The sequence below is a fragment of the Quercus robur genome, chromosome 1, assembly GCF_932294415.1.
Source record: "Quercus robur chromosome 1, dhQueRobu3.1, whole genome shotgun sequence".
In the NCBI taxonomy this organism is placed as follows: Eukaryota; Viridiplantae; Streptophyta; class Magnoliopsida; order Fagales; family Fagaceae; genus Quercus; species Quercus robur.
In genome coordinates this window covers 5705414-5719727 of record NC_065534.1, presented here as the reverse complement: position 1 = coordinate 5719727, position 14314 = coordinate 5705414, and the positions used below count along the sequence as shown (strand labels likewise).

The 14314-nt window shown below is 37.3% G+C and overlaps 1 protein-coding gene across 1 annotated transcript; it reads left to right on the top strand.

The window, feature by feature from the left end:
• Window positions 1-218: 218 nt before the first annotated feature.
• LOC126717714 (extensin-2-like) lies at window positions 219-13807 on the top strand. The gene is made up of 2 exons (XM_050419568.1): window positions 219-1718; window positions 11338-13807. The coding sequence occupies exons 1-2, from the start codon at window positions 248-250 to the stop codon at window positions 13386-13388; spliced, it is 3522 nt and encodes a 1173-aa protein (XP_050275525.1). The 5' UTR covers window positions 219-247; the 3' UTR covers window positions 13389-13807.
• Window positions 13808-14314: the final 507 nt, after the last annotated feature.

The following is a 14314-nucleotide window of genomic DNA, read 5'->3' as shown; positions in this document are numbered from 1 at the left end:
TACGTTCATGAAAATGAAATTGAGCTACGTGGTGGGAAACTTCTAAGCATATTGACTGTCAATATTTTAGATTTGATTCATTAAAAAGAGATTTGGAATGATGTTTAAATCATTGACACAGCCTGTAAATGGAATAAACAAAAACATCATTTTCAAGAATGATTGTGGAGTTCACTATATAAAGGGTTGGCATTCATCGTTAGCCATACAAGTCTAAAGGACTAATCCTTTGGCAACTAGAGTTGAAATGGGTACCTCGAGACATCTGGGGCAGTGGCCTCAGCTGGTTTATGCTTTAGCCTTTTGCATTATAGCTACTAGTGTAGTAGCTGATAAGCCTTACATTTATGCTTCACCTCCTCCACCAGAGCATTCTCCTCCACCGCCTTATTACTATGAGTCACCACCTCCACCATTGAAATCTTCACCACCTCCCCCTATCTACTACCATAAGTCTCCCCCACCACGATCTCCATCACCACCTCCTCCATATATTTACAAGTCTCCACCTCCTCCATCTCCTTCTCCTCCACCACCTTATGTCTATAAATCACCATCTCCTCCACCACCTTACATTTATAAATCACCACCACCACCTCCACGATATGTTTACAAGTCCCCACCTCCTTATGTTTACAAATCACCACCACCACCACCATCTTCACCTCCTCCGCCTTATGTTTACAAATCTCCTCCTCCACCATCTCCATCACCTCCCCCTCCATATGTCTACAAATCCCCACCACCTCCATCTCCATCTCCACCTCCTCCATACATCTATAAGTCTCCACCACCACCCCCACCATCCCCTCCTCCTTACATTTACAAATCACCACCACCACCATCTCCATCACCACCTCCTCCCTATGTTTATAAATCTCCACCACCACCATCACTCTCACCTCCTCCTCCTTATGTCTATAAATCACCACCACCACCATCTCCATCACCTCCTCCTCCATATATTTACAAGTCACCACCACCACCATCTCCATCTCCTCCACCTCCATATGTTTACAAGTCACCACCACCACCACCACCATCTCCATCACCTCCTCCACCCTACATTTACAAGTCACCACCTCCTCCATCTCCATCACCACCTCCTCCCTATATTTATAAATCTCCACCACCCTCACCACCTCCTCCTTATGTCTATAAATCTCCACCACCACCTTCACCTTCACCATCCTCTCTTCCTCCTTATGTTTACAAATCGCCACCACCACCATCTCCATCACCCCCTCCATCTTACATTTACAAGTCACCACCTCCTCCCTCTGTCTATAAATCTCCACCACCACCGTCACCCTCACCTCCTCCTCCTTATATTTACAAATCACCACCACCACCATCTCCATCCCCTCCTCCTCCATATGCTTACAAGTCACCACCTCCCCCATCTCCATCCCCACCTCCTCCCTATGTTTATAAATCTCCACCACCACCCTCACCCTCACCCTCACCTCCTCCTCCTTATATTTACAAATCACCACCACCTTCATCCCCATCACCTCCTCCTCCATATGTTTACAAGTCACCACCACCACCATCTCCATCCACTCCTCCTCCATATGTTTACAAGTCACCACCTCCCCCATCACCATCCCCACCTCCTCCCTATGTCTATAAATCTCCACCACCACCCTCACCCTCACCTCCTCCTCCATATGTTTACAAATCAACACCACCTCCATCCCCATCACCTCCTCCTCCATATATTTACAAGTCTCCACCTACCCCATCTCCATCCCCACCTCCTCCCTATGTTTACAAGTCACCTCCTCCTCCATCTCCTTCACCTCCTTCTCCTTATGTCTATAAGTCAACACCTCCTTACGTTTACAAATCACCACCCCCACCTTCTCCTTCACCTCCCCCTACCTACATTTATAAATCTCCGCCATCCCCATCTCCTTCTCCCCCACCTCCATACGTCTACAAATCTCCCCCACCCCCATCTCCCTCACCACCACTTCCTTATTACTATAAGTCACCTCCTCCTCCATTAAAGTCCCCACCACCTCCAACATACTACTATAAGTCTCCACCTCCTCCTTCTCCATCACCACCACCTCCATACTACTATGTTTCTCCTCCACCCCCATCTCGTCATCACTGGCCAATTCCTCCATACTTCCATAACTCACCACCGCCATTTGAGCATGAACATCCACCATACTTCCACAAATCACCTCATCCACCTTCTGATGAGTCTTCCTCACCCCCATATTACTACAAATCACCCCCACCTCCAGAATACTATTAAGTTTAAATTTACCCTTTATTAAATGATCAATTTGAATTGTTTGAATAATAATCAGTTTCGTTTGGATTTTATTTATCGTACAATTCTTTTTGCAGATTTGAATTTTATATAGGAACAAGTGTCTTCTATACAATAAAGGCATGAAATGGAGAGTCCAAATGATCTCTATGTATGAAGAACTCAATTGTATTATTTTCTGTAACCAATGAATGACTGAAATTCAAGTTCTTTAAGAAGTTCTATGTATATTTCTGATTTGCCCAACTACATGTAATTTTTATTACAAATGTCATCTAAGCATTCTGGTTCTTGTTGCAATATGCAAGTTTTAATATATCTTAAATCCCAAATCAAGTTTGTTTTATACAACTGCAAGTGATTAAGATTCAATCAAGAAGACCCTGGTTTGTATAATTTTTATCCATGCATTCTAAGTGCGTTCATTTGAGTTTAATCCACCGCCTTATGATAATGTATTTCCTAATGCTTTTAGCTATAAATCTTGCCTATCGATCTAGAGGACGTGCATGTCTACTTTTAGACGAGGAAAGACTAACTTATTTTGATTTTTATCTTAGCAAGTTTAAAGTATCATGAAATAGATTACTAACAGTTATGGTTTCATGTCAATGGCAGACTATACACACAACCCTAACTCACTTTGTATCTCAAAAATGATCGTGTGATTGGTGACTTTCTTTTTCAGGCAATGTGGGTATTGTAGCAGCATTACATGAGGTTCTTTCCAGTATATTTTTTTTTTCCTTAAGATAGCGACCAGTCGTGAAGGGTCTTCAGTGATAATCCTATTGCACAAATGGCAATGTACCCTCACTCCAAACCACGGAAAATTTGTTTGTGTTTCTGAGATCTTACAATATGTTATTAATCTTGCAGTACAAGTTTTTCTTCCCTAGACCTCCAAAAATTTTGTGCATGGAAAGATGTCTGTTAAATTATGAGACTCAGGGCAAATAATGTGTAAATAAATATGATTAAGTAGAGTGCTTGCACCCACTGTCCATCGCGCGGGGGGGGGGGGGGGGGGGGGGGGGTGTCTTTCTCCATAACCAACTACCATACTCTCTCTCTCTCTCTGGTAATAAATGTTTAACTCTTACACTAAATATAACTTGAACTCATATATGTGTGTGTGTGTTTTTTTTAGAAGAACTCATATATGTGTGTAATTGTTTTTAATTTTACCATGCATATGCATGAGTTATATTCTAATTTATTTTTATATATACTACCTCATAAGTTTTTTATTCAATTATTGTTTTAAAAATTCAACAATTAGAATTGTACATTGTTTTCGTTCTTAACATATACGTCAATTTTTGTGCTAATATGATGTTATTTACTTATTGATCCATAAATTCACCAAGTTTTGTATATAATTTTAATAGACAAAAAACTAAGAATATTAACATAGGTTAATTGCACTTTCCCCCCAAACTGTGGGGCTATTTTCAGCCATTAACTATAAAATAATGTTTCTAAAAAAAAAAAAAAAAAAATCTCCCTACTGTTAATAATTTCAATTACATTCAAGTTATCTCACAAAAAATTATGTCCATGAAACTTGCACATGACCCCGCTGTCATTTATAAAAATGTTGTTCTTAATCTGTACATCAAATATTTCCCCTTATTTCATGTCTGTTTGGAAACAATTTATTTAGCTGAAACTGAAAACTTTTTGCTAAAAGTACTATAGATAAAACTAAAATGTAGTTGAAATAGTACAATGAGACTCATAAATAGTACCAAAAAGTGTAATGGTACCCATAAATAGTAAAAAAAATAAGTTGAATAATAAAAAAAAGCTGGCCTTTTAAGCCACTGCCAAATGCATAATTCGTATCTATTTATTTTTTATGCATGAAGGAAATGTGAGAATGTAAATTTAATTCATTGAGTCACATATTTCGAGAAAACTGTATATTCCATTAAAAAAAATTTAATTGAAATTTCTAACCGTTAGCGGTAATGTATATTTTATCAATTAATCAAGAAGACATTACTCGATTATATAGTTTACATGAGTGGAAATATAATTATTGATTTATAATTATCTTGATATTTTGTATCTATAGAGGATATAAGGAGACAATATAATTTAAATAGAATTTATTGAAAAGCTCATCTAAATAATTATTAATTTATAAATATCTTGATATTTTGTATCTATAAAGATATAAGTAGACAATATAATTCAAATATAATTTATCGAAAAGCTCATCTAATTGAGAGACATTAAATGAAACTAGAATACCTTTGGTATATTATATGAGAATTTTAAAATTATCTTATAAAAATTCATTAATAATTATCACCAAATCATTCAAAGTAAAATTCTTGTTATATTATACACTATATGTTAGGGTTCATAGATATGTTAGCCAATCCTAGTGCCAAAACATAGTTTCATTTAAGCCATATATCAATAAAATTGTGTTAGGGTTGAGTCGAATTTAAAAGCTATTTAAGGATGATAAGTCTATGATCTTTTGCTTGTATCTTTACACTATAACGAACTTTTTTTTATTGAAACTTATTGTATTGGAAAGTAAACATCCATAGCTTCAAAATAGATAAAATTTGACACAATTTGGATGTTAAATGGGTTATATATGGTTGTTTGAAGTTCAAAAAATTGTGCAATCTCTAGTCAAACAAAAACTTTGTTCAACATTTGCGGCAACTGCTTCTATGACCATTGAGAAAGCCTTTTTTTCTCTTAAACCTAAATTGTGAGAAAACTCTCATCGTGAGTTGGTCGGTCAAACTTCAAACCATATAAATTCTTAAACCTCTACAAATGTGTTCGTTGATGTATTAGAGTTCTTGGTTGACGCAGACAAGTTCTTTTATGATGGAAATTGCATAGAAGAGTTCGAAAGTTCTAGAGGTGGGAGGCAAATCGGTCGCTTGCTAAGGTTGTAAGTCGTGTCTAGTCTACTATGGTCTTGTGTGTTAGGTTCTACATGTGTATAGATACATTGGCAATCATGTGAGCACAAATTTGTCAAGATATAGGTTACTAAATCTATAGATATGATTAAACGATACTCAATATGCTGGTATTTAGTGTACAAGAATAGGAAAGAAGCTGATTCAAGGATTTGGATTTTTCACAGCTTCGATCGATCAAGAGAATTTTCAATTGATCGAAGATCGCAGATCATCAAACATAAAAAGCCCATAACTTGTCCGTTTAAAACCCAAATCATAATCTGTTTGTTGCAGTATTTAAAGGACATTTAAGCTAACCCTAGAGAGCTTTTTGATTGAAAGAGAAATGTCTCTTGTGCCTCCTATTGTAGATCTAGGGTTTTTGTATCCAAAACTCTTTCAAATCTTCTACCGGTGTTATTCTTTGAAGAAACTCAAGATTTGGTGGTGTAGAAGTTGCTGCCTCATTCTAGTCATCAAGGGTGCTAGAGATGTAAATCTTCAAGGGTGGTCTTAGAGTCATAGACTAGAGGTCTATGTGAAGAAAAGTTTCAGATATCAAGCGTATTGAAGATCAAAGTGTGGATTGGAGGTTCACATTTAGAACAGATCCATATCAAAGAAGACCGAAGGTTTAAGAGCTAGGTTTGATAATCATAGTTAAGGTTACTACAAATTAAATATTCTTGACTGTAAATTTCTATTTGATAGCGGATTGTTCTTCTTGAGATTGGCCCCCCTAGATTTTTTACTTTGAAACTAGTTTGTTTTGTTACTTTTTCTAGGTCATCATATCATTATCTTATTAGAGGTGGCAAAATCTGACCAGACCCGTGAACCCGACACGACTAACCCATTTATAAATAGGTCATGGGTTAAGACTAAATGAGTTCGGGTCATATTCGGGTCGGCATGGCTGACCCGTTTACTAAACAGGTCGTGTTCCTGTTCAACATATGAACACGTTTGACCTGATTAGCTTATAAAGGTAATTTTACCAATTTACCCTTATAAACCTAGGTATATAAGATTACCTATTCTCTTATTCTCCTCCCTCACTACTAGATCTCAGTCACACCTCTCTCACTCTGTCTCTTCGTTTTTATCATCAGCCTTAACTCTCTGACTTTTCTTCTTCTCCTCAATACTCCAACCGCTCCTCTTTCTTATCTATAGATTCTACTTTATTTAAAATCAAAACTCTAGCCGTCCCCATGTCTCTCAACCCTCTACTCTATTTTCCCTTCAAATCTCTAGCTGCCTCCACTACCATCTCTTCTCCTCAAAACTGTAGCTACCTCTCAGCTCTCTCTTCTCCTTCACGGGTTCACAGCTTCACCAGTTCACCTCTTTCTTCAGCTTTCAACAGACGAGTCCACTAGCAAGGTATATGAACAATGTCTATTTCTCACACTCATTTACAATTTTACACACACCACTTTTGCAAAAAAAAATTGTTACTTTTCCAAGTTGAAAATCATGAATTATTTTAGTTCAAAAAAACAGAGTGAACGGTTCTATCATTGTCAAAAGTTAAAGCATTAGATATTAGATCTGTCATTACTAGATCAGCTTGATTAGGAAGAGAACTGAAATGGGAAGGGAGATTTGCTCAGTTCTATTTTTTGTAAGAGAGACTGAGAAGTGAGATTCTCATAAAGGAAAAACAAAAAAGAGACAAAGAAGCGGGGAGGGAGATGAACTGAAAAGACTAAGAGAGCTATGTTGTGTTTATGTTATCTATTTGGGGAAGAGATTAGAGCATGAGATATTTTATATTTTTTATACAAAAAAATTCCACAGCCATACACCTGTTTCTCATCACATGACTTTCTCTTGTTTTATTAGATGAATGTCTACCACATTTCAAACTTTAAAGTATCTTTGTTTTGTTTGTATGAAATAAACTTTTTTGTGTTAAACTATCATGTTGATTGTTCAGTACTACTATTAGATCTGTTTGTTTTTTTTTTTTTTTTTTTTTTTCTAAATGTTGATTTTAAAATAATTGGGTCTTGCTCTATGTCTATGATTACTTTTCTGGTTTTTTTTTTTTTTTGTCCTCTTAAAATAAAATAATTGAAGATCCATTCGCTTTTTTTTTTTTTTTTTTTTTGGTGTTAATCACTATACTGTTAACCATTTAGTACTAATATTAGACTTGTTTCTTTTTTGTTGATTTTAAAATTATTTGTCGTGATTTATGATTTCTTTTCAAGTTTATTTGTTTCTGTCATCTTAGAATTACTAATTTTCTGCTTAATAATTTCTCTTTAAATTTTTCTAGATGGAAAAAGATGAGATGCAGTGTATTGACACTAAAAATGAAGGTGAAGACATTGACTTAAAAGATAAACTTGATGGACTGGCTGAATTTCCTCCACCAAAAAAGTCTAAGTCTAAGACTAAGACAAATAATAAAAACAACAAAAGGAGGAGGACTGCAAGTGTTTGCCATTTCTTTCAGATGCTTCCTACAAAAGATGGAGAATGGCCTATTTGCAAATGCAAAAGGTGTGGAAAGGAATATATTTCTGTTGGAGTATATGGTATTGGAAATTTGATGCGTCATTCGAATGTATGTTGAATAAGAATGAGCACAAAGAAGACACCTCTTCAATGGAACCCTCAATCTCTTCTAATACAGTCTCTTAATTTGGATGTCTTTTAGTTTTTGTTCTGGCACTTGGATGGTTGGACTTAAATTTTGCCATCATGTGTATTTTGATATGCCATGTAATCATTTTGGTTTTTTAATCTTAAACTATGATTTCTTTTAGTTTTTGATATGGCACTTGGATGCCATGTAAAAATTTGTTTATTTTATTTTATATATTTTATTATGGAACTTTGACATATTATTGAATTTGATAGAATGGATTAGAACCTTTTGGACTAGTAATTTGATTTTGAAGGAAGAAAAGAATTATTTGCTTTTATTATTATTACTAGATTTATGATTGTAAGTTGTAATGGAATGTCTAATTATTACTTGATTTATGGTAATTATATAATTTTTAGATATATGAGATTTTTTTTTTTTTTTTTTTTGAAAAAGAGATATATAGGAATTGATAATAGGTTATTTGGGTTAGGCATGACCTATTAATCAAACAGGTTATTCAAGTTAGTTATGACCTATTAATTAAACAGGTTAATAAATAGGTCATTTGTGTTGACCATAACATGACCTACTAATTAAACGGGTTAAACGTGTCATGTTGGGTTACCTATTTAATAAATAGGTCGTGTTAGGGTTGAGGAATCCTGACCCATTTACTAAACGGGTCGGGTTCGTGTTGACCCATATAACATAATACTCACAGCTCAACCCGACACGAACCTGACACGTGAACATGAATTGCCACCCCTAATCTTATTTACTTCTCCGTTGCAAGATATGTTTGATATGTTTAACCTGAGGCTTGTCTAATTGGCTTAACTAATAATTAGACCATAAAATCAGGTTAAACATTGTTTGTTTAGAGGTTTAAAAACTAACATTGTGATTATAGACTATAGATTGATCCAATTATTTCTTATACAGTAAATATTCCTTGTGGGCTGGGGTTGGTTATCCCAAGAATGGTTTTTTCTTTGAAGAGTTCTTCAAATGTTTTCCACTTCATTATCAAATTAATCTCTCCCTTACTTATTATAAGAAAAAATATATATCAACATTTCTTGAGATTTTTTTTATGGGAACATTTATAGAGAATTTTAAATAATTTTGTATGAGATTTGACATTGGTAGGATAATATAAATGAAAAGTGTAGGGGGGGGGGGGGGTGTGGGGGAGGGGAAACGATCGTTTATTTTCAAAGTAGATCCGAAAGAGCAATAACTTGCGGCATCTTTGCGAGGCATATAGACTAATATGGAGTACAGATTCAATGGGGAATAAAAGATAAACAATTTTCTTTTTGCAAAATACTAAACAAACTTTCGAGATTCAATGGGAACCAGAGAGGGCAGCTATTGAAGAAAATAATATACATCTTAAACAAATTAAGAACATATTTTTTTTTTGTTTCTTGTTGGTCTCTCACAAAGTCAAATTTGTTAGAAAGTCGTAGGACAAGTTGAAGAATAATGAAGTCAGAAGTCCAGATCACAACTGTCTAGGTATGCACTGCACCACTAGCTAGGTCAATGGTGATTCGTAGGTTCTTTCAGATTCTACAAGAATTTCAGAGAAATTCCATGATACCTTGGATACGTAAATCCTAACTTATCGTAATCTTTTTAACTTCTATTTTTGCTGAATCATTTTTTTTTCTTCACTTGATAATTGAATGAAGTTATTAAAAGTTATGGAGCACTTTACAAAATGTCTCCTAGCCCATTCTTAGGCCTCTAAATTTCAAGCTGTTTATCTGATAATGAGAAGCTCTTTGGAAAATAAGAAAAAAAAATTATTTACTCTAAAATGTTTCACTAATTGCACTTTGCTATATATATTTTTTCTCATAAAATAATAAATGTATTAAAAAAAATTAGATTGCAATTGATGGATCATAAAGTGAAACGTTAAAACTTAAAAGTGAGACAAAAAAAACTTTTATTCAACAAACAACAAATAGGATAAACCAAGCTATCTAGTTTAACAAATTTGGAATTTCACCATCTACACTAAAAAAACTGTGCTTATGACAATAACAAAACTCCAGCCTAGTAACTAAAATTAATTCTTGCGATCCGTATAAACATCAGCTGCTTTTCACCTTCCCAATTTTAATTTATGTAAAAAATTAATCAAGAAAAAATCCTTCATTTTTTTTAAAAAAAAAACTTGGCATAATCAATAATGCATGTAAGTTAAAGCAAAATCATTGCACCGACATTTCAGCCAAACAAAAATATTATTTGTAGAAATTGCCACCTAACACACCCATCTAAAGAAGTTAAAGTTATGCTTTGATTGTGCATGAAGACTGCTTTCAAGTTTTACTTAAAAACTTATCATAAATTTTGCTAAATCACATTTGTGGAACCGACACAGGATAATGTAGGAATTTTTTTTTTTTTTTTTGAAATTATTGATATGTTGCGTACCCATCTGGATAGAAAGTTAAGCAATGTGCATGAAAGGTTTAACTCTTAGCTGAGGAATTGAAAGTCTGTCTATATTCTATAGCAACTATTCCATCAAGGAAAAAAAAAAAAAAAAAGGTCTCTGTCTATACCAAGGTTGCATATTGACTTTAGTTCCTTTCATGAGTCTCTTTCATCCAATCCTCTTCTGTCTTCCTACAGGTTTGAAGGACGTGCTTTAAATTAAATTGATAAGAGGAATTTAAAAATAGAGATTACCCAACCATAGCACGTTCCTCATGTCCACTTTGACTTCATTCGTGGGAATGAGATTCAGGTACTTAGTGGGAACCATCTATTGGCAGCACGTAATAAAAAACACATTGCTAAAAAACAAAACCATGTTGACATAAATAATTAATTAGAAAACACAAAATCATTGAAATATTTGGGAAATTATTGTTTTGAATCATTAACACAGCCTGTTAAAGGATTAAACAAAATTATCATTTTCAAACAATGATTAATGGAGTTCACTATATAAAGGGTTAGCACCCATGCAAGTCTCAATAGGAGTTATCCTTTCACAATTAGAGTTGAATTGCAAGAAATGGGTACCTCGAGACACTTGAGGCATTGGCCTCCATTGATTTACGTTATAGCATTTTGCCTCATTGCAACTAGGGTAATTGCTGATAAGCCTTACATCTATGCTTCGCCGCCACCACCAGAAGAAGACTTATCACCATTACCACCAAAGCATGAAGACCGCCCACCACATAGTCACCATGACGAGTCATCACCTCCGCCATTGAAATCTCTGACCCCACCCCCAGCCTCGTACTACTACAAGTCTCCCCCACCACCTTCTCCATCACCTCCTCCTCCATACATTTACAAGTCCCCACCTCCTCCCTCAGCATCTCCCCCACTACCCTACATTTACAAATCACCACCCCCACCATCACCCTCCCCTCCTTCTCCCTACGTCTACAAATCACCACCACCACCATCACCTTCACCCCCTCCTCCTTATATTTACAAATCCCCTCCTCCACCATCTCCATCACCCCCACCTCCTTATGTCTATAAATCGCCACCTCCACCATCTCCATCTCCACCACCTCCATATGTCTACAAGTCCCCTCCTCCACCATCACCATCACCTCCTTCTCCATACATCTATAAATCTCCACCACCACCCTCACCATCACCACCTCCTCCTTACATTTATAAATCACCACCACCACCATCTCCCTTATCTCCTCCACCATATGTCTACAAGTCCCCACCTCCACCACCACCATCACCTCCTCCTCCATACATCTATAAATCTCCACCACCACCCTCATCATCACCACCTCCTCCTTACATTTATAAATCACCACCCCCACCATCTCCCTCACCTCCTCCTCCTTATGTCTACAAGTCCCCTCCTCCTCCATCACCATCACCACCTCCTCCCTACATCTATAAATCTCCACCACCACCCTCACCTTCACCACCTCCTTACATTTATAAATCACCACCCCCACCATCACCATCACCTCCTCCTCCATATGTTTATAAGTCAACACCACCACCATCTCCATCACCTCCTCCTCCTTACGTCTATAAGTCACCACCTCCTCCATCTCCTTCACCCCCACCTCCTTACGTCTACAAATCACCACCGCCACCATCACCTTCACCTCCTCCTCCTTACGTTTACAAATCCCCTCCTCCACCATCTCCATCACCTCCTCCTCCTTATGTCTATAAATCCCCACCTCCACCGTCTCCTTCACCCCCACCTCCTTACGTCTACAAATCACCACCTCCACCATCACCTTCACCTCCTCCTCCTTACGTCTACAAATCCCCTCCCCTACCATCTCCATCTCCTCCTCCTCCTCCTTATATCTATAAGTCACCACCTCCTCCGTCTCCTTCACCTCCACCTCCTTATGTCTACAAATCACCACCGCCACCATCACCTTCACCTCCTCCTCCTTACGTTTACAAATCCCCTCCTCCTCCTTATGTCTATAAATCCCCACCTCCACCGTCTCCTTCACCCCCACCTCCTTACGTCTACAAATCACCACCTCCACCATCACCTTCACCTCCTCCTCCTTACATCTACAAATCCCCTCCCCCACCATCTCCATCTCCTCCTCCTCCTCCTTATATCTATAAGTCACCACCTCCTCCGTCTCCTTCACCTCCACCTCCTTATGTCTACAAATCATCATCACCACCACCATCACCTTCACCTCCTCCTCCTTATATTTACAAATCCCCTCCTCCACCATCCCTATCACCTCCTCCTCCTTATGTCTATAAATCTCCACCTCCACCATCTCCATCTCCACCTCCTCCTTATGTCTACAAGTCCCCTCCTCCTCCATCGCCATCACCTCCTCCTCCCTACATTTATAAATCTCCACCACCACCCTCACCATCACCACCTCCTCCTTACATTTATAAATCACCACCACCACCATCTCCATCTCCACCTCCTCCTTATGTCTACAAGTCCCCTCCTCCTCCATCGCCATCACCTCCTCCTCCCTACATTTATAAATCTCCACCACCACCCTCACCATCACCACCTCCTCCATATCTTTACAAGTCACCACCACCACCATCTCCATCGCCTCCTCCTTCTTACATTTACAAGTCACCACCTCCCCCATCTCCATCACCTCCTCCTCCATATGTTTACAAGTCACCACCACCACCCTCTCCATCTCCTCCTCCTCCTCCTCCTTACATTTACAAGTCACCACCTCCCCCATCTCCATCCCCACCTCCTCCCTATGTTTACAAGTCACCTCCTCCTCCATCTCCTTCACCTCCTTCTCCTTATGTCTATAAGTCACCACCTCCTCCATCTCCTTCACCCCCACCTCCTTATGTCTACAAATCACCACCCCCACCTTCACCTTCACCTCCCCCTCCCTACATTTATAAATCTCCACCACCTCCGTCTCCATCACCTCCTCCTCCCTATGTCTACAAGTCACCACCTCCTCCATCTCCTTCACCACCACCTCCTTACGTCTACAAGTCTCCACCTCCACCATCTCCTTCACCACCCACTCCATACTATTACAGCTCTCCTCCACCCCCATATCATCTCTAGTCACTTCCTCCAAACCTCCATGAGTCAGCACATTCACCAGCTTAGTCTCCACCGCTGCCTCACTAGGTTATTACTATAAATGATTCTCGCCTCCAAAAGGCTATTTATTTTAAATGCACCTATTAAATTATCAGTTTGAATTGTTCCAAGAATAATCACTTTCTTTTGGATTGTATGCATGGTAATTTCTTTTTTTAGAATTGTAGCTTTTATGAAGTGTCCTTATGTACAATAAAGACATGAAATAGATATCCTATGTGATCTATATGTAAGAAGCACTGATTATATTATGTCATGTAACCAATGTAAGTCAGGAATTCATGTTCTTAAATATGTTCTATGTATTGTGGCTATTTTACGTGACTACAAGTTATTGTTACTATACTACAAAGGATATCTAAACATTCTTGTTCTTTTTTTTTGGGGGGTGCTGAGTTAAACATCTTGCTCTTGCTGTTGCAATGTAAGTGTTAATATATCTGAATTTCCCGAATGAAGATTCTATTGAACAACTTCTGTCGATCAAAATTCAATACAAAACACCCTGTTAATGTGATTTATATCCAGCCATTCTAAGCGTGTGCATTTTTTGAGTTGAATCCACCACATTATAAAATAGTATTTACCAGTGCGTTTAATTCTAAACCTTGCCCAACCAAAGGATGTGGCTTATTTTACAAGAATAGTGGCTAACTAGTTTGTTTGTTATCTCTTCAAGGATAGCATATTGTGAAATAGATATTGCAAACCATTATGGTATCACGTAAGGGAAAAGATCGATTCCTCTCCATTTAAAATGGATTTATTTTATAAATTTGATTAAACATTACATATTTTACATATGGATTTATTTTATAAATTTGATTAAACATTACATATTTTACATTGTATCTAGTGTTTTGTCACTTAAAATTTTAAATTACGTG